Source organism: Callorhinchus milii, unplaced genomic scaffold (genome assembly GCF_018977255.1).
Source record: "Callorhinchus milii isolate IMCB2004 unplaced genomic scaffold, IMCB_Cmil_1.0 Scaffold11, whole genome shotgun sequence".
NCBI lineage: Eukaryota > Metazoa > Chordata > Chondrichthyes > Chimaeriformes > Callorhinchidae > Callorhinchus > Callorhinchus milii.
Window position 1 is genome coordinate 15,789,472 of NW_024704752.1, and position 25,967 is coordinate 15,815,438.

Below are 25,967 nucleotides of genomic sequence, written 5' to 3' on the forward strand. Positions count from 1 at the left end.
TAGATGTTACTGAATAAGATGAATGAGGTGAAGAATGACTCCTTTGAACTAAGAATGCGATCGGATTGTCACGATTGCCATTACATTACACCTCCATTCCATTTGACGTCGGCATTAAACTCATCAAAAGATCAGCGGACGAACGCATCGCAGCTTCAGCTTCTCGGCCGTTCAAACCGAAGACCTTAAAGAGTTCTTTCAGTCGGTTGCACAACAATAGACAATATGTTACCTGAAGCTGATTGAATGGGGGTATATAGAGACTGCCATTGGAAAACCTTGTGTCATGTCACCAAGCAAAAGTAACTGGTGTTCACCTTCCAGAATTGACACGTTGCATCACACACCACACCCGTTCCTCAGTTCCAAGGAATTGACAGATATTGAGCATGTACAGAGTTTATAAGCAGTTAAACAACAACGAGATTACACTTGTTTGGAGTTTAAAATACTGCACCTCTCAAACGGTTAATGTAAAATTAATTCAGAAGTAAATATTAAGCAGTGGACTGGACAAGTACAATAAAAATGTCCCTGCAATTCAGTTTTCAGCTTGCTGAAACCAGCTTCAGCCTCTGAATTACTGCACCCGAATTGAATTATGCAACACACTTAAGCATTTGCATTACTTGCTTTGTCCTAAATTATTCTATTGTTTTAAGCGATGTGCGCTTCATAAAGTGCTTTTGAAATGATTCTATTTCATTACCTGCCGTTAACATAAATCTACTGAAATCTTCAATTAGTAATAAATCAGAAATCTTCCTCTTCGGCAATTAAGCAGACAGTTTTATCGTTTGCAGGTCCAGAATTTCGGCCAACAATCGCTTGAAACAGTTCACTTGTGAAGCACACCTCAAGACCCAACATATTAAATCAGAATTGTCACGAGGTGCGTGAAGTGTACTTAGGCCCCACATGCTATAGACAAGCACACACATTACTCGATACAAGTCTCCGTGAAATGCGATGTCCTACGAGTCAGAACAGGACATTCAGGACTGGAAGAAGTATAACCAGTATTTAGTAAACTCAACAGCTGCAGACTTTCTGGAACACTGTTCTGCACCAGAACTCCAATATTTCACCAGCACAAACGGAAGCAATATTCCAATCAAAACCTAACCATCTCCTTATTTTTGGTTCAGCGCACAATTTTTTTTTTTTTTTTAAACTCATCTAATTTCCCAAGGATCTGTTGCGTTCCCACAAACCACTAGCGACTTGATAATCTCCATTAAAGCAGCACCAGTACAATCAGTTCCGGAAACAGTGCACTGATAATGTAGTGCGTGTGGATGAAAAAATTGTGTCTTATCAATGCTCATTTGCAATATTCAGCATTTAAAATGTGCCTTCTGCTTCGGGAGGACATCTCAACCTCCTTCATTGGATTTACTCTGAAATGGAATGATTGTATATTTGTAGACGAACAAGGCAGCCAATCTGTGGGCAACAATGTCCTACAAACAACCATGAAACGAATGACTAATTTTATTTGGGGGGGTTGTTGGCCAGGACACGGGGAGAAACTCCCCTTTCTGAATGGACATAGTAATTATCTTTACGCTTCCATAATGAAGTGCAACTGTTGGTCAATTTCATACAATGGATTACTCATCCTGGTCCTGGTCACTCTTAACGCTTTTATTTGCTATCACAAAGATTATATAAAGTATACACAGCTTCAAAGTACTGAGATATGGGCATTGGTGGAGACTTTGAGTGAAGACAGGATTGAGTTTGGTTGTACTGTAATGCGCTAATGTCAAAAAGCATGTCAACACTCACTGTCTACATTCACACAAGGATACCTATGTGGGTGAGAGAATGGCTGGAACTGATTAAACAGTGCCCAGCTTGCCCACACTCTCAAGAGAAAATTATAAGAATCCTCGCATTTGATATAGCGCCCGATCACTCATTGAGACGTCTCAAAGCGCTTCACAGGATATACTGTAAAGTGGATTGACTGTGGGTTGTTTTGTGAGTGAAACACGGCAGGCAGCTGCACACAGCATTGTCCCACAAACAACTTTAAAAACATCTGCCTAATCTAACTGCATAAGTAAACCTGAATCATTACGAAGGAATAAAAAAATAAATAAAAGTAATACAAGTGTCCCTCCGCGCGCTGCAATATACTGTGAGCAGAGCACCCTTTAATACCGCAATCTTTCGGAGCAACAAAATGAAATCTCTGCAGATTGTCATAACTGTGGAGACCCTAAATAGATTCAAGTTGCAAGACTGTACCTTTCTACTTTAATGACAGACAAATTTGCTTCCATCTCCTCCCCCTCCCTTGCCCCAAAACAGCCAAGAAGATATAAATAATACAAAGCACGGTGGTACGTGTAAACTGAATGAACGAACCCAATGACTCCGTGACTAAGTACTCTTGGCACCAACCAGGCTTGCTACGAAAACCAGAAGGTGGTTAGATCAAATCGCTTTCTGCCAAGTTAGCTGACCTCAAACAGGACAGCTAATTCCCAGAGAAGGGTGGTGGTAAATAAGGCTCTCGCTTGATCTCTTTCCAGTTATCCCAATCTTCCTCCAGTATAGATTTCCAGCGCCTTGGGTTGTCCAGCCAAACTGAAAAGCGCAATATAAATGCAATTTGTTTTTTGTTCGTCAAGGCTTTCTTGTTGTGCACGCCACACCCCCTCGCCCCATGCCAGTATTTCTTACATACACAGTGGCCATTTAGGCAATGCGCTGGAGGCCACATATCGCCCGCAGAACTGCGCTCCTGGTTGAAGGAACACCTCAGAAGAGGAAATATTTTACAAAATTGACATTGTCGCCATTAAAATTTCAAGTGCTATTAGCTTGAAAACATGCTAGGGACTGTAAATCTAATAATTCTACCTTAGGTTAACTTAAGTTAAAGAATAATGTTGCTGAATAGAATACACTGACATTCTGAGATTGCCAAAACACCAATTATTATAAGAATCTCACTTAGGAGTTTACATGAAAGATTTTTATTAAATCAACTACTGCACATTGTTTAGATTTTCACACACTTTTTTAAGCCGCAAGGGTTCACAGCCAACTATTGAGTCAAGTAATGATTACCACAAAGCAAACTATCCTCATATTCATCATGTCCAGACTTGACTATGCTAATTATCTGCTAGCTGCATTATTCATTCCCGTCACAAGTTGCAGATGATCCAGAAGTCTATCTTTTCCCCACTGGGCTAACCACTCCCACCCTCACCCGGCTCCACTGCCTCCCAATCCCACAGGGGACCGAGTTCAAGATCTTAATCCTCACTCACAAATCCCTCAGTGGTCTTGTCCCACCCTATCTCTGCGACCTTCTCAAACCTCACTCCCTCCACTTGGAAAGCTCTGGACTGCTTGATGTGCCCCATCTTACCAGCCCCCACCCCCGCCGCCCCCAAGTTGGTCTTTCGGACTATCTACCCCACTCTCTGGAACCCCATCTTGAAGTCCCTGCGTCTCGCCCCTTCCCACCTTCAAGGCAGTTCAGGAGAGCTATTGTTTTAAAACTGCTGATATCAAAGCCATTTCACTCCCAAGTGTAGCGACATTGGAGTGGACTACCAGATCTATAATCCTGGCATCACATCACATTGGTGATGTAAAACAAACCCTTCCGATTCTAGTTTTCTGCTCATGCGATCAGTACTCACCAAATTTATATTGCGACCCACGGGCGTGAATCACTATCAGAGGTGTTGCGTTCCACTGCCAAATGTGCAATATAAACACAGCATCACTCATAAGCAGCTGTTTGAAACTCTGAAAAGAATATACCAGCAAAATAACCAACTGTTTCAGCCTGCTGGTAGTTTCTCTTGTGTTTCAAACACCTGATTGTCAACAATGTGCCTGAAATGGGATTTTTGACCCTCTTATAAACATCAACAACTGGAATGCGTTGATGCGATTCCAGAAATTCTTAAGATTCCTTTAAGATGGTTTCGCAATCAAGGCTCAGCATCTGAACAACATACCAAACAACCTTACCTATAGTGTTCGCTGGGAATTACTGCTGCATTATAAACAAACACAAAAGATTTGTTTCAGAAAACAACAACTGCGAACTGTGTATACTCAGCACTTTAGTTTTTTTTCTGACACAAATGTCTATTTATTCTCCGCTCCCCCCTCTCCTGACTTCTCCATTCATAAAATGCTTTCATGTTCTCGGCGCACCAAATTGACGTGTATTTTATGGACAAACGCGACAGGCAATTTATAACAACTTGCATTTATATAACATCCGTCGTGCAGGGCCGCGGCTCGGAGTGCTTAACAGTGGCGGAGCCTGACCCGATCTGGGGCGGGGGAAAGGAGGTGACCGCAAGCACAGTCGGAGAGGAAGGTCTTCAGGTTTGATCTGACAAAGGGGAAGGAAGGGGCAAGGCGCAGGGATTGAGGGAGAGAGTTCCAAACTTTGGAGGCGCGGTGGCTGAAAGCACGGCCGCTGCTGGTGGAGTGGAGGTTATGAGGTGTCAAGGCGTGAAGAGATTCGTTGGGGAGTGTGAGCGTATACATACACAAACACGATCTTACTTCAGCTTGCAAACGAGAAAAACAAACTTGAATCAAACACCCAACAGCAGATAGTTAGTCAGAACAGCTCCCTCGGGCCAACTATTGTGCCCACACTATATATATATATATATACACACACGCGCATCAAGACTGGCACTGCCTACCACCACCTCCGCAACTGCCTCACCCCTCAGGCTGCTGAAACCCTCACCCACACATTTGTCACTTCGAGGCTTGATTATGGGAATTCCCTCATCGGCCTTCCCAACTCTTCCCTTCACAAGCTGCAGATCATCCAAAACTCTGCAGCTTACGTACTCTCGCGCACCAGGCTCCGGGACCCCATCGATCCCACCCTCGCCCGACTCCACTGGCTCCCCATCCCCCAGAGGATCGAGTTCAAGATCCTCGTCCTCACCGGTAAGGCCATCCATGGCCTCGCCCCCTCCTACCCCTCTGACCTGCTGACTCCTTACCCACCGGCCCGCTCCCTCCGTTCAGCGGGCTCCGGTCTGCTCCATGTCTCCCGCCCGACCATCGGTGGCCGAGCTTTCAGCCTCTCTGCCCCCACACTCTGGAACTCCATCCCGCGGTCCCCTCTCCTCGCTTCCTCCCTCGCCTCCTTCAAGGCCGGTCTCAAGACCCTTCTCTTCGACTGTGCCTTTGGTCTCTCTCCCACCTCTCTGCCTTCCCTCACCCCTACCCCACCCCTCCCCCCATGCTCGGGCCCCGACACCTGGGGCTTTGGGACGTCCTCCTGACGTGAAAGGTGCTCTATAAATGTCATTTTGTTGTTGTTATACAGTGTATATATTATTCTATATTATTTTTGAATATGCATTATTATATGTCATTGTATATTATATATTATTGTATACCCAGTATCATTTATTATATATTATTGTGTACACCGTATTATATATTATTATATATTGTGTACACCGTATTATATATTATTATATACACAATATTATATATTATTGTGTACAGTATTATATATTGTTATATACACAGTATTATATATTATTGTATGGTATTATATATCACTGTATATTGTCACCCCCACTGTCTTCACTGTGAGTCCCTGGAGGGGCCGCGGCGTAAAGGTAAAGTGATCTCAATGATGAAGACAAGTAACTGCTCAGCCCCCAACACACTCCCACACACCCCACACACACACACACACACCCAAGCACCCCACACCCACCCACCCCACACCCACCCCCCACCCCACACACACCCCCCACACACACCCCCCACACACACCCCCCACACACACCCCACACACACACACACACGCACCCCACACCCCCCCCACACCCACACACCCCCCCCACACCCACACACCCCCCCCACACCCACACACCCCCCCCACACACACACACCCCCCCCACACACACACACCCCCCCACACACACACACCCCCCCACACACACACACCCCCCCACACACACACACCCCCCACACACACACACCCCCCCACACACACCCCCCCCCACACACACACCCCCCCCCCACACACACCCCCCCCCCACACACACACCCCCCCCCACACACACACCCCCCCCCACACACACACCCCCCCCCCACAACACACCCCCCCCCCCACACACACACCCCCCCCCACACACACACCCCCCCCACACACCACCCCCCCCACACACACACCCCCCCCCCACACACACCCCCCCCACACACACACCCCCCCACACACACACACCCCCCACACACACACACCCCCCACACACACACACCCCCCACACACACACACCCCCCACACACACACACCCCCCACACACACACTCCCCCCACACACACACACCCCCCACACACCCCAACCCCACACACCCCAACCCCACACACCCCGCCCACACACACACACACACCCCAACCCCCACACACACACACTCCCCCCACACCCCCCACTCCCCCCACACCCCCCACACACACTCCCCCCACACACACTCCCCCCACCCCACACACACCCCCACCCCACACACACCCCCCACACTCCCCACAACCCACACTCCCCACAACCCACACTCCCCACAACCCACACTCCCCACAACCCAACCCACACACTCCCCCCACACACTCACTCCCCCACACACTCACTCCCCCCACACCACCCCCCCCCACACACACTCCCCCCACACACACTCCCCCCACACACACTCCCCCCACACACACACTCCCCCCACACACACACTCCCCCACACACACACTCCCCCACCACACACTCCCCCACCCACACACTCCCCACACCCCACACACTCCCCACACACTCCCCACCCCCACACACACTCCCCCCACACACACACACTCCCCCCACACACACACTCCCCACACTCCCCCCACACACACACTCCCCACACCCCACACACACACACCCCACACACCCCACACCCACCCCACACCCACACACACCCCACACCCCACACACACCCCACACCCCACACACCCACACACACCCCACACACCCACACACTCCCCACACTCCCCACACACACACACACACTCCCCCCACACACACACTCCCCCCACACACACTCCCCCCACACACACACTCCCCCCACACACACACTCCCCCCACACACACACTCCCCACACCCCACACACTCCCCACACCCCACACACTCCCCACACACACACACTCCCCCACACACTCCCCCACACACACTCCCCCCCACACACACTCCCCCCACACACACACTCCCCCACACACACACTCCCCCACACACACACTCCCCCCACACACACACTCCCCCACACACACACTCCCCACACCCCACACACTCCCCCACCCCCACACACTCCCCACACCCCACACACTCCCCCACACACACACTCCCCACACACACACACTCCCCCACACACTCCCCCACACACTCCCCCCACACACTCCCCCACACACTCCCCCCCACACACACTCCCCCCCACACACACACTCCCCCCACACACACACTCCCCCCACACACACACTCCCCCACACCACACACTCCCCACACCCCACACACTCCCCACACCCCACACACTCCCCACACCCACACACTCCCCACACACACACACTCCCCACACACACACACTCCCCCACACACTCCCCCACACACTCCCCCACACACTCCCCCCACACACACTCCCCCACACACACACTCCCCCCACCACACACTCCCCCCACACACACCACCCCACACACACACACACCCCACACACACCCCACACACACACACACCCCACACACACTCCCCCCACACACACACTCCCCCCACACACACACACACCCCACACACACACACACCCCACACACACACACACCCCACACACACTCCCCACTCCCTCCCCCACCCCCCGGGAAGCGGCCCCACTGCAGCCGGGACAGCGAAGCCAGGAAACAGCCGAGGATGTGGGTGAGGCCTGGTCCGTGCGCACATGTTTACGAAAGCGCCAGACGGGCGGCCTAAAGCTCAAGGGCAACGGGCAACAGGCGGCCCCCACCCCCCCACACCCCACCCCCACACCGGGGGGGAGAGAGAGAGAGGGCCCCACAGAGTGAGAGAGAGACAAACAAACAAACAAACAGACAGAGAGAGAGAGAGACAGAGAGAGGCTCTGGAGGAGAGGAGAGGAGAGGGAGTAATAATAATGATAATAATAATAATAAACAAACCAAACCTACCCGCCAGCGAACAGATGCACCAAAGGATCCCTCTGGCTCATGGTATCTCATCCTTCCCCCGCGGGCCGCCAGTCACAGCTCTCCCTCTCCCTCCCTCTCTCCTTCCCTCCCTCCCTCTCTCCTTCTCTCCTTCCCTCCCTCCTTCACTGAGTGCCACTGAGGCTCTGGGGTGGGGTGTGGGCTGTGGGGGGGGATATGACCCCCAGCACTGCCTCCAGTCTGCAGCTCTCTCTCTCTCTCTCCACTCACACTCTCTCTCTCTCTCTCCTTCTCTCTCTCACTCACTCACTCACTCACACACAGACACACACTGTGATGGTTGTTGTTATTGACCCATCAACTCAAAGTCTCCGCAATGCATTTCTTTCTTCCTTCCTTCCCCCCTCTCTCTCTCTCTCTCTCTCCCCTCTCCTCCCTCCTTCCCTCCCTCTCTCCCTCCCATACAGGGTTCTCACTGGCTGATCCCAAAGCTCCCACCCACCCACAGGCAGCAACATATACAGTCACACCCTCTCCCCCCCCTCCCCCCCACACCCCCCCCCTCCCCACACACACACACTACACGCCCACCCCCACACACACACCATTCACTCTCCACATGATCAGCCTCTCCATGAGTATCTTGACTGCCTTCACCAGTTAGAGCTGAGAGTGGATAGTTACAGTCATTGATTGATTGATTGACTGATTGATCAATTGAGTGATTGGAATTAAAGTGCTCGTCAAAAGAGAGATCTTAATCCCAAGTCCGTATTTCTAATTTAGCCGCTTGCGACTCCCCCCCCACCCACCACCACCACCGTTCCCCCGTTCCCCAAAACTACTTTTATTACAGAAGGGCCAAACGACTGCAGATGCCGGGAAATCCGAAACGGACGACAAAAAAAAAATCCCCACGAGTGGCTGGGAACTCCGGCTCGGCGGGTCAGGCGGCGTCTACGGAGACCAAGGGGGGAAAAGTGAGTCGACGTTTCAGGTCGATGAACCTCTCGTCAAGAGCTGGCGAAGGTCTGACGAGAGGTCATCGAGCTGAAAAAATCGAGTCGGTCATAAGAGATGTCGGAAGGGTGATGATAGAATGCATCTTACAGTACCGATCAAAGCATCAACCTCTCCACTCCACCACAGCCACTATGTCTTGACTCTCTGGAACTCCTTGGCCTCGATGCCTCCACTTTGTCCCTCTTTGCCTGGCTTCAGATCACACCTGAGACTTTCCCCAGCTCGGCATCAACATCCGCCATTGTTAAGCACTCCGAGACACTTTGGAAGGTTTTATTCTAAATTAGTATCGTTACTTTTTGATAATATAGTGGATATTAACCAGAAATACACAGTACTAAAAATTATAAGTAAAGGGTTAAGGAACTGATAGGAGCCCAACATGAAGACAGAGTGATGAATTCTCCAACTTTAATAGAATAATAAAGCTCACATTCTGCAGATTAAAGTAATACATATTTGAGTTTAATTACTTTAGTTTCTCAAGGTAATGAAATTTAGGAAACATAATTGGTACTGAAGAAATTCATCTGACTACCGCATTGTGATGGCCTTGTTAAAGTTAGGATAATTAGATAACAGTCTTGTCTATTCTCCTATGAAAGACTCTAGTCTACAGATTTGGAAACAAAATGTATGGCTCTTATTCTCAAATTTCTTATTAGAAAGTATTTCTTAGTGTGAAATGCTCTTCCAATCATCTTTGAGGATAAAGCCACCACCCATTGCAGCACTAAGCCACTACAAACCAAAAGGTCGCAGGTTCAATTCCTCATCTGTGGCGAGTTATTGGAATCCAGCTGGGGAAGCAATTGGGGAGTTACTTGGGCTGGGGTTGAGAAGCAGAAAATTAGCCAAGGTCATTGCTGACTGCTACCCAGTGGGACAAATGTCTTCCATGGAAGCCATAAAGGAAGATGATTGAGACCGAGTGGGGGTTACTTGACTTGTCGGTCATCATGTACAAGCAGTGTGAGGTAGTTGTACAATGCCTTGGTCAAGTTACATCTTGAGTAATGCGTACAATTCAGTCCTGCATGACACAAGAGTGCTGCCTAGGCTCCAAATGTAGTACAGTGTAGAGCAACGAAGCTGACCCCCATTGCTGGAGGAGCGAGTAGATAAGCTAAGCTTCTTCAGCCTTGAACAAATTCCATCTCAGCGAAAACCTTATAGAAGCTCTGTCTATAGAAACTAAATGGATAACGTAAATGCCGAACAGTATTTTCAGATATGCCAAGACAAGAGATAACAGGTTCAGGTTTGTGAAAGGCAATTCCAGGGCTGGTACAACCAGAAAAGATCATTAGTTTGTCTGTATGGTTTCAATTTCAAATATGTTGATCCTTATCTTACTTACCCACAATCTCCTTCACCGTAAAATAACTATTCAATTCTTCTGTGAAATTTTCTAAATTTCGTGGGCAAGCTTAAGCATTTTAACCACCTTTTGTAGAATGTAGTTAAGTCTAAGCTATCTATTCACTCTTTTCCCTGCTGAATTTGACCCACTTATTGTATCCATATAGAATAATGTATTTGTCCTTAAGATCTCTAAGACTTCAATAAGATCACCCCCAATTTTCCGTTCTCTAAGTTCAGCATTTCCAGCTTCTGCAATTTCTCTCAATGCTTCGATATTCAATCTCATGTATTAGTTTAATGCCTTTTGTTGTCCTTCTCTGAGACTGTTATCACTGTCACTGTTATCGTATAGATTTCAGAAAGCAAATTATATTGGGATACACCTCTGGCACCTTAATCAAATGAGCTTCTTTGTGTTGGAACCCAGTTAGTGAGCAATTTCACAGTGAACCGAATCCTATCCTGTCCAACACAGATCGTTGGACAAACATCAGGATTGTGTACCCCAATTAGAATTTTTTTATTCTCTAAGTGCTTTCAATTATGCCCTGCTGAGATCAAACAATTCAACAAAAAGCAAGCAATGAACGTAAAACCTGAAACCAAATCCCAACCTGCATTATAGCGTTAAGGATAACAATAATCCTTGCATTTGATACAGTGCCTTATCACATCTTTGAAACGTCTCAAAGTGCTTCCCAGAATTTACTGTAAAGTGAATTGAAAGGCACGGTCAAAGAGGAAGGTCTTGCGGTAGGTCTTGAAGGAGGCAAGGGATGGAGCGAGGCAGAGGGACTGCGGGATGGAGTTTCAGAGGGTGGGGGCAGAGTGTCAGAAGGCTCACCCGCCAATGGTGGGGCAAGCGAGGCAGGGGGATGTGAAGCAGGCTGGAGCCCCCGAGCGGAGGGAGCGGGCAGGTTGGTAGAACAACAACAACAAGATTCCATTTATAGAGCGCCTTTCACGTCAGGAGGACGTCCCAATGAGCTGTACAGTTGGGTCAGGACCGGAGCAGGGGAGAAATGGTCAGGGTGAGGGGAGGGAAGGGAGGGAGGGAGAGAATGGTAGAGGTTTAAAAGCTCGCAGAGGTAGGGGGGAGCACGGCCATGGAGAGCTTCGAAGGTGAGGACCAGGATCTTGAACAGTATCCACTGTGTGATGGGAAACCAGTGGAGTTGGGTGAGTAGGGGTCGACAGGCCAATTTTTTTTTTTTGAAGGAATTATTATGGGAGAAATAAAGGAAAATTGAGGTTCCTTCTCCCCCATTTCTTTAGTTGAAGAGCTTAAATATTAAGAGCTCAACTGTACATTACTATGAACTGTGGCTGTGTGATATCCTCATAGTCCGTTATACAGTCGACTATTTGTGGCAATTTTGTGGGATAATTAGCAACATGCTTTCAATAAGTAAATGTTCTTGAGACTTAAGAATGCGTGACATTTCTTACTTAAATTTCTCAGGGATAAATGCAGGCCAAGTGCTCCAAATTTACCATTGAAAAGTCACATTCCAAGCTGAAAATGCATGTCAGAACTTTGTCATTATTTCCATATTTAAATTAATTCAATTCAGAAGATCTAATTTGCTATACTTCCACACATTAGTAGTTCAACTACAGTTGGCTAAAATGATGCATTTTTTCCCATTACTGTACACAAATTGGGTCCTGTAGGTTTCAGTTTTAACTGTTCTTAAACCAACAAAAGAAAATCCAAGCAACTTTTACAGTTAGGCCAAGCACAAAGTGGAACATTATTTTCCTCAAGGTGCCAGTGATGGGCAAGCTCAAGGAACAAGTACTCATGTCTGGATGCAATGATACACCAATCATACACGATATCACTTATGTTTAATCATCATCTTCATTGACTTTTATAACTTGTGACTCTTTTTAAAAAGATAATAATAATGATCCCAGCAATTGATTATAAGCCTCATCATGTCGTCTCAAAGCCCTTCACAGGATTGACTGTCAAGTATTGCAACTGTGTATTCGTGGCTGAGCACGGACCTCACTTTGCGCACAGCAATGTCCCACAAACAGCCATGAAGTAAATGCGCCCCAGTGACTCGTCTGCCACTTCAAGTCCTGCCGCTGAGCCAGGCTGGCTGGGCTGTCATCAGCAATGCCCTGGAATACTGCGGACCTGCCTGGCTCAGGAACCGATCTACCAAGTCCGCCACAGAGGACTGGCTCGATTCCGATATTCCTTTGTCAGGCATGTCACGTTGGAGCCAATTCAACTGCAAGGAGACCCCAACAAAACACAAAATACTGCAGACGCTGGAAATCTGAAACAAAACAGAGAGAGCCGGGAAAACCCAGCAAGTCCGTGAAAATGTTTTTACAGACATTTTCTATAATCCCACCAACTCCTACAGCTACCTTGATTACACCTCATCCCACCTAGCCTCCTGTAAAGACGCCATCCCATTTTCCCAGTTCCTCCGCATCTGCTCTGACAATGCAACCTTCCACGCCAGAGCAACCGAGATGACCTCATTTTTTTCTCGACTGAGACTCCCATTGACAGTAATAGCCAAGGCCCTTGACCATGTCCACCCTATTTCCAGCACCTCTGCCCTCACCCCTTCCACCCCTCATCCCGGAACCATGATAGGGTCCCCTTAGTCCTCACCTACCTACCCACCGGCCTCAAATATTCAGCACATCATTCTCCGACATTTCCGGCACCTCCATCGTAACTCATACACCAAACACATATGTCCCTCCCCTCCCATCTCCGCATTCCGAAGGGATCATTCCCTACGGAATTCCTTAGTTTATTCCACCGTCAGCAATAGCAGCTGCTCTCCATTCTCTGGCACTTTCCCATGCCAGTGCAGGAGACATAATAACTGCCCTTTCACCTCCTTCCAGACCACTGTCCAAGACCCCAAACACAACTTCCATGTAAGTCAGCGGTTTACACGTACTACCACCAATGTAGTATACTGTATCTACTACTCATGGTGTGGTCTCCTCTATATTGCGTGACCGATTTGCAGAACACCTTTGTTCTGTACGCAAGATCAACCCTGATTTTCCGGTTTCCTGCCATTTTAACTCACACTCCCATTCACAGTCTGACCTCCCCATCCGAGGTCTCCTACGCTGTTCCAGTGATCCACAGCGAAAGCTTGAGGAACAGCATCTTATCTATCTGCTAGGGACCCTATAGCCCTCTGGCCTCAATATCGATTTCAGCCACATCAGACCATAAAAAAACAATAATAAAATTGGTCATTTTCAATCCACAACTGCTTGTGGGACACTGCTATGCGCAATTGGCTGCCGCGATTCACCCACAAATGTACGGTCAATTCACTTTACAGCATATTCTGTGAAGCGCTTTGAGACGTCTAGAAGATGTGAAAAGTTCTATATCAAATACAAGGATTATTATTATTATTAACAGCTCACCTTCCCCCCTCCCCCTCTTTCTGTTACCAGAAGAGTTATCTTCTGTTAACATTACAATCATCACCCCAGAGACTCTTTGTCTCTCTCTGGTGTGTTGCCTGTTCTGCACTATTAACACCTCTTCTCTCCAGTTTTGATTCAATGTCACTATCACCTCTTTAACCCATCAACTAACACATTCTCTCCTTTGTCTTCTTTTTTTGTCTTCCTTGTCCTACCTCCCCCTCTCAAGGAATATTCCCAGCTTGCTCTGTTTTTGTTTCCAAGGAGACCCCGGTTGATAAATTAACGGTTTATAAATTGCACAAATTGAAGTGAATACAGCCAATAAAGTTTCAGAAATTATATGAGGGACAGGAAAGTTAAAGTAGTTACTGTGTAAGTATGGAACATTTGGGCGTTTGGGATATTTGAGCCACTCAACATCATTTAATATACAGCAGTATGATTTGTGTTTCTGGTAATGTTCAATGAAAAACAATTCCATAATATGCTATGGGGTTTGTTACAGATTGTCTGGTCAAAGTGAGGAAAATGTCACTAATGGCTATAATAATAATAATAATAATCCTTGCATTTGATATAGCGCTTTTCACGTCGGGAATACGTCGGGATTGGGAATACTGATTGGGGTCTTCAACCAGCCAAAAAGGAGGCGAGAAATTTCAGGAAGCAAGAACACGAAGCCTGTCAATCCAGTGCTTGACTGCTTCCTGACTCAGTGTATCACGGACCCAACAAAATTAGGTTCTCTCTCAAACGCGGTACCTGGGGATAATCCAGACAATGTAGCTGAACCACTGGAAAACAATGATCATTGCACAGCAACATTATATTAGGTGTCAAAAGTTTGTGAGTTTAATCTCTCATAACACATCAATGCAGCGCTGGAGAAGCCATGCATTGTTAGAGGTGCTGCTCTACAGAGCAGATGTTAAACCGAGGTTCAGTCTACCTGTTAAGGTGGACGTTAAAGATCCCATGTCACTATTCGAAACGTCAAGGTAGCTTCTCTTGGAGTCCTAGCCAAGAATCCTCCAGCTAACTTTAGTAATTCATTTCACGGCTGTTTCCGAGTCATTGCTGTGGGTAAGTTGGCTGCCATGTTTTCCCTACAAATACACAGACTTCTGTTGAGCTGGTTAATGATCCTAGTAAGTATGCCTTGTTCAAACCTTCTAACATAACCTACACTTATAGAAAGTGAAGCTCTTTGACACGTTCTTGATATTAAACATTCTATATCAATTTACAAGGATTATTATTAATGTGAATATTTTGATTTGGGATGTGATTTGGGATTAGGAAACAGGTGTGTACAAATTTGGGAGTGCAAACTTCAGGGATCTGAAAGATTGGATTGATGAGGATAAAGCTACAACCTTTAAAACCATTATGTGGGATATCATTCAGATATGCGGGAGCAGTACTTGTCTCAGTGCAGAAGAGGCAAATCGAACAAAAAAGCTCCAAAAAGAATCATGAGAAAATTACAGTAGAAGGGAAATTCGGAAAATAAAGTCTAATTCGTAATACTGTACTTGCAAAAAGGGTGGGTTGTGCAAATTGGAGACACCTCGTTCAGCCTGAGAGGTCAGATTGGAGTAAATTTTCTTTTAATAGAATATGAAAAATTTCTGGAGTGGAACGGTTGGTAGTGGGAATGTTGTTTTACTCTCTATCCTTGTTTCCTGCTCATGACCGTTTGGGGAAATTGCTGACCCCAATCTAACCTCTCAAACCAACTTGGAAAGGCTGAAATTAATGTTTCGTACTCCATTTACCAATCCTGACAATGCTTTAGGGAGAAGTGAGAAATGTGACCCCCACTCGGCCAAATTATACAGAAGCCTGAAACAAAAACAGAGAGAGCTGGGAAAACCCAGCAGGTCAGGCAGCATCTATAGAGAAAGGAAAGTGAGTCAACGTTTCGGGACCCTTCATCATGCTGCCTGACCTGCTGAGTTTTCCCAGCTCTCTCTGTTTTGGTTGCAGATTCCACCATCTGCAGTATTTTGTGTTTTATACAGAAACCTAACTGCAATGAGATTAAGGGTCATTGAGATGGAACCTCAAAGAGAAATAGTTTCATAGGTATGTTGTTAAAATGTCTAGATTGTTGCACGGTTTGAGATTTATTTTGCAGCTGAACATATTTTATTACTCAGCGTCTGAGAAACTATAATGAAAACTACAATAATGAACCACACTGTGGAGTTAACATGAACTGGCGCCATCCAGTGTAGACTGCTTAGTAATGCATTCTGTGTGTCAGTTCCAATTTATTCAGATAATAATAATCCTTGCATTTGATATAGCGCTTTTCACGTCGGGAGGACGTCCCAAAGCGCTTCACAGAACACACTGTAAAGTGAATTGACTGTATATTTGTGGGCGAACGCGGCAGCCAATTGCGCACAGCAATGTCCCACAAACAGTCGTAGATTGAAAATGACCAATTTATTATTGTTTTTGGTTTTGGAGGGATTATTATTATGGAGGGATGCTACTGCAGTACAACCAAACAAATGGCGAGTGATGATTTTTTTAAACTTGTGAGTACTTGTCCAGTGCAGATTGTTTGCCTTACAGTGTTTCAGTAACTTGATCTTTAACCTACACCCACACTCTTTTACCTAAGGAAAGGCCTTTTTTACAACAACCTGAATTCACATACACATATTTTACACAGGATAAACATCTTGCAGTGCTTTACACAGACGAAAGGGATCACCGAGCAGGGAGGAAACGAGGTAGATCAAAAGCGTTGTCCAAGAGATACACTTTTAAGAGGGTTTTTAAAGGCAGAAAACAAACTGCTTTGGGGGAGGGATCTGATTCACATTCAATGTGGACAATTAAATATACTGCTGTCTTTATCCTGCCTTTCCATGACAAGAACTCATGCCAAATTATTATAAAACTGTGTAATGGCTAGTACTGGAATAAGTAAAAATGAAGGTAAGGTCACCTTTAAATGCTTGAAAGGTTAAATTATGAGGCCAAGTTGCATAAACTTGGACTGCATTCCCTTGAGTTTAGAAGGTTGAGGGGTGATCTAAAATTGAGGTTTTTAAAATAATAAATGGATTCGATAGGGTAGCTACAGAGAAACTATTTCCTCTTTTGGGGGAAGCCAGAACAAAGGGGCATAATCTTAAAATTAGAGCTAAGTCATTTAGGAGTGAAATCAGGAAGAATTTTTTCATACAAAGAGTAGTGGAAATCTGGAATTCTCCCCCAAAAGGCTTTGGATGCTGGATCCATTCAAAGGGATATAAGGCAATGGCGGGTAATTGAAGTTGAAGTTGAGGTACAGATCCTGTGGAGTCCTGTAGCTCAGTGGTTAGAGCACTCGCTTTGCAAGTGAGAGACCTGAGTTCAATTCCAGGCAGAGGGCGAAACCTTGGGCAAGTTTCCTTACTCCACACAGAGCCTAATAATAATCCCTCCAAAACCAAAAAAAAAACAATAACAAATTGGTCATTTTCAATCTACGACTGTTTGTGGGACATTGCTGTGCGCAATTGGCTGCCGCGTTCGCCCACAAATATACAGTCAATTCACTTTACAGTATATTCTGTGAAGCGCTTTGGGACGTCCTCCCGACGTGAGAATCCTTGCATTCCTCCCGAATGCAAGGATTATTATTATTATAGATCAGTCATGACTTTATAGAATGGCAGAACAGACTCGAGGGGCTGAATGGCCTACTCCTGTTCCTATGTTAACTGTTGTTGGTCAGAAGCTTACTTTTCAATATTAATAATAATAATAATCCTTGCATTTGATATAGCGCCTTATCAATACTTCGAGACGTACCAAACACTTCACAGGATGTATTTTAACCTTTATTTCCAGAGAATGCCACAATACTTCCAGATCATTAGTTATTTTCCAAATGGAAACCTTTTGCCAATTATGCCATGTGCATCGGATGAACACTGGCAGTTTACAGAATTTACACAATCCCAACAGCAGATGGCACATTACATACACTGAGACACGAAGCACAGTACAACGTCAAGAGACATGCTTCCCTCGCTCGCTCCTTTGTGATTTAAGAGATTACACCAGCTTTGGAATTCTTTTGCAATCCGAATAAATGCTAGGATTTCAGGATTAGACTCGAAAGGAGGACAGGGTATTTTATTACATAAAGAGACAATTCCGGAAACCACCAATAGTTCAACCAGCAGAGCAAAAAGAAAGATATTTAATCAGAAGTACATCAGGAAGGAGAGAGCCAAGTCACTAACAGACAGTGGAATGCTGTTAATTAGATGGAGAGGGAGAAACACTAAAACTGACACAGAAGTAGAAAATGGATGTGTCACACACACACACACACATATACACACACACACACACACACACATATCGATGGAACCATTCACTTTGGGAAGAGATATCTCAAAATGCTTTACCGGATTCACATTATACAGTAATTGTGTATTTTGTTAGCGAATGTGACAACACTACAGTGCCCTACAAACAACCATGGAGTGAATAATCAATTTTATTAAGGGATTTGCTGATCAGGACACTGGGAGAAACTCCTTTTTCTTGTCAAATAGTGCCATGGAATCTTTAACATCCACCTGAACAAGCAGTCGGGACTAACGTCTCAACCGAAGAATCTTATTTCAGTCATAGGTGTGACATTTGAAGCAGTTTAAGAATGCTTACCAATTCCTTTCAAAACAGTAAATAATAATAATCCACATGTTACAGTCATGAATTTAAAAACTTGAAAATAACTAGAGTTATTTTGTTTCAAAGTTAGCAGGAGGTGTCCTGTTCATTGGGAGAGGTTTCCTGTTCATCTTTGTTTGTTTCTGCTTCCACTTTCCAGACCTTTGCTTTTGATCCCAACTGTTTTCCCTTGATGTGTTTACGGAGTAATTATATTTATACTTTGAAAGTTACAGACCTAAGTAACAATTGCCAGTGAAGTGAAGAACACAATTCATTGTATACAGTAAGTTTGTAAGTCAGGACATGCTTCCTGCGTAAAAATAAATTAAAAGGATGGTAATTGAGAAGATCAACATCCCAAGCTATTCAGTACAGTGGAGGATGGAGACAGAATTCTATTCTAGGGGAACTAGGGGAAAGGTTTCCTGATTTTTTTTAAAAAAAGATCTGCACGTACACCAATGTATGCACAAATCCTTCTGCAATTCAGATAGGTTCAGTAAATCCTCAGACAGCATTTAGATAACAAACACCATATGTGTGCGGCTCTTTTCAATGAACTGCTTCTGTGAACACTAATAAATATGATATTTATAAATCTTCCCCGTGAAGGGCCCGATACGCTGATGCAAAAATGAATGTAAACTTGCTGTTTCAGGTGGCATTTTTTTTGTTACATACGTATTTCATTCGCTATCACATGTACTGTATCAAGCTGACCGCAGTCTCTCTGAAATGATGAGAACTGATGCCAAGCGAGGAAATGGACTCAACCAAACACTGCTGAACAAATTGCAAATATAAAAGATATACTCTATGAAGCAGGGCAACACAAGGCATTATACTAATAAATCAAATTAGTAGCACAGTACTTTCAACAGGGTGGGGCTTTTAACAAACAACAGATGGGAAACGTGAAAAAAAAGAGTGAGTTCCCACAAAATAAAACGCATTGGCTCAAATCTAAATCCATAACGTTAGTGGACCAGCAAGAGTATAAGATGTGTGTAACTATACAATCATAAAACACAGCAACAATCCTTTCTATCTCAGTGGAACAGGTTCAAAACTTTAAACCTAGACAATACTGTTGTAAGACACGGTTGATGAGATGGATAGGTATAATGATGAATAGTTAAGATTTCCTCAAACGGTTAGCACATCAGAGAAATCTCATTGCATCAAATAATACTGATTATTGGGGGGGGGGGGGGGGGGGGGGGGGAATACAAGGAGTTATAAATACATAAAGGATGAGAAATTATACTCAGCAAAGAAAATTTCAGATGCCCCTAAATTGCCAGGTCCAGGTACATCATAGCCATGAATACTACAGAACGATCCAACACACAGTAGACCTGTGTCCTGTGGCCCAATGACTTGGTGTGTAAACGCCTGTTATGATGTGGTGCTGAGCTGTACAGGTGAATACAGTCCTAAGTTTAATTCCTGGTTTGTCCTGAATTCACAGATTCCCAGGGAGGTGAACAATTTTGCTATTGATGTCAGCGTCTCCAAGACGTGATAAGATGCAACATCAAATGCAAGGATTATTATTATTATATTGGGATACGGGGCAAGGGCAGGTAATTGGACTTGAGGTACAGATAGTATAATAATCCTTGCATTTGACATAACGCCTTATCACGTCTTCGAGACGTCTCAAAGCGCTTCGCACAATAAACTCTAAAGTGAATTGACTGCAATGTGTGAGCGAAACAGGCTCGATGGGCTGAATCGCCTACTCCCGTTTCTACGAAGCTAAGTAACCAGCAGATGGCAGACTCCGACACTTTATATATATATACACACACGCAGTGGTGTGTGTGTAAAAAATAATTTCTCTCCCAGAAGCCGGGAAGGAAACATCATCCGATTAAGAAAAGAAGCGGGCGGATCGAGGAGGAAACGTGGGGGTGGTGGGGTGGGGGGTAACCAGAGCATCGCTGGGGGGGTGTGAAGTTGGGGTGTCTGAGGACATTGGGGAGCAGGTGAGTGAATGAGTGAATGAGTGAGTGAGTGAGTGAGTGAGTGAGTGAGTGAATGAGTGAGTGGCTACAATGTTGCCGTAGGCACTGGTTTGACTGAGGCTCTTTAAACATTTGCCTATCGCTGTGGCTTTGCACTGTGTCTCCTCTGTTGCACTAACACTCATTTTTCTTTCTCTCTTTCTCTTCTCTTCTCTTGTCCTTTTTTTTTCGGTGGAGGGTGGTGGGGTGGAGGGGGCAGGTTTGCATTTGAGGATTTTTTTTCTGTGTGTGTTTTTTTTCCCCCCCCAAAAAAAGTAAATGCCTTGTACCAAGTGTCAGCTGAGACCCTGGGGCAGAAAGTGAGGTTAGAGGAGTTGTGATGGTAATTTAGCAGCAAAGACAGAAGCAATCCCCACACACACACACTCTCTCTCTTTCTCTCTCCCTCCTTCCTCTCTTTCTCTCTCCTTCTCTCCCCCTCGGCTCTGAATCACCATCTGTCAAAGAGAAAGAAGCACAAAGAGTTGGGAGGCGAGTAACACTGTCAGCTCTGCTCACTCACTCACTCACTCACTCACTGGGAACCAGAAGAAACACACAAGGTAAGGAAACTGCCTGCAAGCTCCAGTTTAATTTTGCACACCTAGACTGATTCTTGTGCAGGATGTTCACTAATGCATAGGGTGTATGTGTGTGTGGTTTTTTTTTATATATTTAGCTCCTGGCATTTATTTCAGGGCTATTTACCACTGCTCGCCCCTGACCAACACTGGAGGGGATCAGAGGCACTCATTTCCTGGACATTCACCAAGATGTTTGAGGAGTAGTTTTGTTTGGGAGTTAACCCCAAGTCATCTTTGTTCTGGGGGTGTTGTCTTGAATTTTACACAATGATCCAAAAGACTGTGCTTAACTGAGAGCAATTAGTGTTTTCAGGCTTTTTTTTAACTAAATATCAAGGGAATGCTGAGATTATGGTAGTCAAAGGCCAGTGGGGGAAAATCTCCCCCCATCCCACCCCCCCCCCCCCCCAGAGAAAAAAAACAATCTTTTCTACATTTGTTATCTTTAACATTGCTTAACACATGAATGTTACAACACAAATTTATCTTTCAAACATTTATTTAGTTGCATATTTCTACCTTTAAGTCTTCCGCACATTATATTAGAACACCAAATGAATATGAATTATGTGGGAGAGTTATTTTGCACTGGATGTCATACAGAGTTTAATTTTTTTCCTATAATTGCTTTCTGTACACTTTAGGAATTTAAATAAAGCCCCGAGTCTAATCCCTTGAGTTGACCTAACAAACCAATTATAGTTTTTTTTTAACATGGTGGAGAGGATTTGTATTTAATTCATGATGTTGGTTTCTTGCCTGTCCTGTATAAGCCAAGCTGACACCTTGGGTTTCTACACCTGGCAACAAATGGCACTAAAGGTTTGCCAGTTGCATAACACGTTGTAGATTTGACCTGTAATGAGAATTGGGCATTCTTTTCTGACTATAGAATGCTGGCATCCAATGTAATGTGTTCGCAGTTGTTGTTAAAGGTCATTTTGTTTTTGTGGGGAGGTCTGGCTAGGCCTAACTTAGAGCAGCTTACTCTGAAATCTCTATTTTCATTCTCCAATGTTGGCAGCCTTGGCGAGATTATGATGCAGAAAACTGTTTCAATGTGAACTTTTACAGCTCAGCCTCAGCTTTCGCATTCCTCATAACGTCTGTCGTTAATATCACTAACCAATGGGAGCAACTGGAAAGAATGGTTAATTCACAACCTGTGAAGCTCAGTTAGTGAAATACTTGACACAGAAACAAAGGAATGTACAGGGCTGGAAAAAACGATGGTTGTAAAGTATAGTAAAAATCATACCTCTCTTTACCAAACAGTGGTCTCAAAATCCTCCTAAACGTACTGACATTCTGGAATGATTCATTCCACATATTCCGCAACTCTGCGTGACATTATCAGTACAAGAAGACTCTGGATTTACTCAGCCTTTCACCCTTTGAAGTTGCTAAAATGAACATCATGTTTAAAAATAGTGTATCCTCTTTTGGGGTAGGAGTTATGTGAGTTCATCCTGTGGTCGGAGTGTTTGGTTGTTGGAGAAAAGAAAATTCAACAGCAAATTGGATCTTTGTTTCTAAACCAGGTTTGCTGATGCTTATTTTTCTCTTCACGGATACCAAAGCATTTTTATTGTGAAATTGTCGGATAAAATTGGTGGCATGAGTGTGCACGCCTGCAATTTAGTAAACCTTTGAAATGGTTTCACTTGCAGGAGCATCTCTTTAAGGCTGCATCAGTGTTGTGTTGAGTAACTCAAAATTGCCCTTAAATTGCAAGGTATTGTAGGATTTGTAGGCTGACTTTTAAGTGGAACCTGCTCTGCAGGACTCTGGATTGCCAGAAATCTGATTTCCACCTCACCAGTGGCAACAGACCAGCAATTATACATGCAAAAGCTCTCACATGTGCAGTAGTTTGAAGGTTGTGTTGTTCGGATTTTTTTTCTCCATCTGGTTGCCAGAAAGTCTGATATCTGAGCAAGGTCTGCACAGACCAGCTGGGGAAAAGAAGAGTGGCAATTCCTTTTAGTCTGATTCAGTTTACACTACTCTGGACTCATGGATTCAAGCGCCACCTCAAGATTCGAGTTTAAAAGTCTAGACTGTCGTTCTAGTGTAGTACTGGTTGCATCGTTGATGTTTTCATTCCGATGAAATGTTAGATTATGATTTCTTCTGCCTATTTACGTTTCCCCCCTCCCCGCCTCACCCAAATGTGGGATCAAAGTCAGTTACGTGAAGGGATTTGAGACGTCCTCCCGACGTGAAAGGTGCTATATAAATTTAATTTGTTGTTGTTATTGATATTAAAGATCTCATGACACCAATCGAAAAAGAGGAGGTAGTTTCTCCCACTGATTTGGCCAACAGTCCTCCAGATCATTTGATCACTCAGCAAAGAGGTTCTGTGGGACCTCGCTGTGCACAAAATGGCTGCTGCATTTGCCTACAAACCCAGTCACATTGTTTGACAGTAATTCACGCTTAAGCGCTTTGAGATGTTTCGAAGCAATCGGATGTTATATAACTGTACGTTTTTTTCTTTCATTTATTTGGCATGCCAATTAGCAATGGCTCATTTTATAGCATTTAAATCGTATTAAGATTTTTTTTCTAAGTGGCAGGAGAGAAATGGAAGGTGCTTCACAGGGAGTCTTAATGATATCTTTGACCTTACAATAATCCTAATTATTCTCCTAATTAAAATAACATCAATTAAATAAAAGTGCCTATTTTAATATCCCATTATATTCTCCTAAACAGAGCTTCCTGCCCTATGTTATGCCCGAGTTGTCACGGACGATCTATGGATCGTGTGGCCTGTGCTCTGCTCTTAATAAATAAATTAAACTAGTCTGAAGAGAATGTTGGCTCCAGTATTTGTTTAATGGAATGATGTGACTGGCATGGTGGACTGCAAGCAGAAAATCAAAGCATTACATTAAAATCCTGCGAAGTTTCCGCATTAGTACCCTAAACAAATTAGATTAAATTATCATTTCTGTGCATGCTTTTTACCTTGGCTTCGATTTCAACAGAATTAACCTCCTCGGGGAGACTGGAAAAGAAATGGTAGGTTAAGCATGTCTCAATGAGCACTGCTGAACTTGGCAAAGATGGGATTCAGTTAATCGATACCTTTGGACTTCAAAAGGCTTTTGAAAAATTAGATTTTGTCACACGTTCTTTTTTGAAGTCCATTTTCTTTTGTTTTATGAGCACTCTATGTAATGCACAGCTCTATAGCTAAGGAGGTGGGGAGAGCATAGAAAGTGACTTGTTCACCAAAACTAAAGTCACATAATTTCAGTTTTCGAATCTATTAGAATTTGAAGTTTGGGTGGACAAGGATATGTGTGATCGGAGAGTCATTGCTTTCTCCAGTTTTTAATCCATTCTGAGAAGATACTGGTCAGGGCCTGATACTTAAGAGCGCATTTACGAACTTGTCAAATTCTGGATACTCTGCAATAATTTAAAAAAAGGTGAAAATACATTACAGTATGCTGTTTGCACATCTTAGCCTTGTGCCTAACCTCTCTGACTGAAGCCACTCGACAGTCAGTAAAGTATTCTCTACACCTTAGGAAGCAGCACACCCAGATGTGTCAATATAATAATAATAATCCTTGCATTTGATATAGCGCTTTCCACATCTTCTAGACGTCTCAAAGCGCTTCACAGAATATACTGTAAAGTGAATTGACCGTGTATTTTGTGGGCGAAACGCGGCAGCCGACTGCGCACAGCAGTGTGCCACAAACAGTCGTGGATTGAAGTGACCAACTTATTATTGTTTTTTTCTTGAGGGATTATTATCAGGCGTGTGGAGTTAGGAAACTTGCTCAAGGTTTCGCCCTGACCTGCCTGGAATTGAACTCAGGTCTCTCGCTTGCAAAGCGAGTGCTCTAATCACTGAGCTACAGGACTCCAACTGAGCTACAGGACTCCATGTAAATGGAAGTCTTGGAAAATTAGCTCCACAGAGCACTCTTTCACTGCTTTTGCATGCATGAAAGAACCTGCCCTTTGAATTTGTGCTGTTGAATTGATAACTACTTATGGTGGCGCCTCAGAAGGTAGTGCAGTTGATAATGTGACCTTCTCCCTGGCTTGTGACTAAAGGCACTCTTCAGCCATCTGCATGTTATGTGAGGGCAGCTCAGAGGGAAATCTCTATTTTCCCTCTGTGGGGCAGTGCCTGACTTTCACTATTCACCATCTCTCTAACGCTAAATTAAGACTGTTACTTGCATTATGGAGATTACTGGGCATCAACCTGTGCTCCATCACTCTCCATCACTAAAGCACCGATGCGCAGTGATGTGTTGCTGTTTAGGAAATTTAAAACTGCATCTTTAAACTTATTAGAAAAGAAATCCAGATCTGAAACCAACATTGATACAAATGTGTTGTGGAGTGAATAGAAAGTAGCACTCGCCAACTCTGCCCATGTTTTATTCTGATTAAAACTAGTTGAACCTTAAAGGAATATTTCAGAACAGTTTTCTGTAATGCAGTTATCAAAAACTTGCCTTAAAGTGGGGATATGCTGTGCTGAAATATAACTTTCAGGTTTAAAAAAAAGCCTAATAAAAAACCTATTTTGTCTTCACATCATGTCTGTTTAGCTCCACCGAGTTGTTTTACTTACTACAGGGTTAGAATTTTGCAAAGATGTCTTGATGTTGAACATAACTCTCTTTCAGTTTC

At 44.5% G+C, this 25,967-nt stretch overlaps 2 protein-coding genes across 6 annotated transcripts in view; one reads left to right on the top strand and one right to left on the bottom strand.

The window, feature by feature from the left end:
* Window positions 1–8,329, bottom strand: part of LOC103176333 (solute carrier family 25 member 36) — a 36,536-nt gene extending 28,207 nt beyond the window's left edge. The window contains exon 1 of the mRNA XM_042338992.1: window positions 8,213–8,329. Coding sequence (XP_042194926.1) covers window positions 8,213–8,253 — 41 coding nt within the window. The 5' untranslated portion in view covers window positions 8,254–8,329. The remainder of the gene's footprint in view (window positions 1–8,212) is intronic.
* A 12,203-nt stretch (window positions 8,330–20,532) lies between these two features.
* pxylp1 (2-phosphoxylose phosphatase 1) overlaps window positions 20,533–25,967 on the top strand; it is a 60,552-nt gene continuing 55,117 nt past the window's right edge. For 2 of the 5 annotated variants that reach the window (XM_007888222.1, XM_042339366.1), the window contains exon 1: window positions 21,135–21,275. The gene's annotated coding sequence lies outside the window, so the exon portion shown is untranslated. Of the gene's footprint in view, window positions 20,695–21,134; window positions 21,276–22,746; window positions 22,838–25,967 lie in introns of those variants that run through there. The other 3 variants (XM_007888242.2, XM_007888232.2, XM_042339365.1) reach the window with 3 other exon arrangements.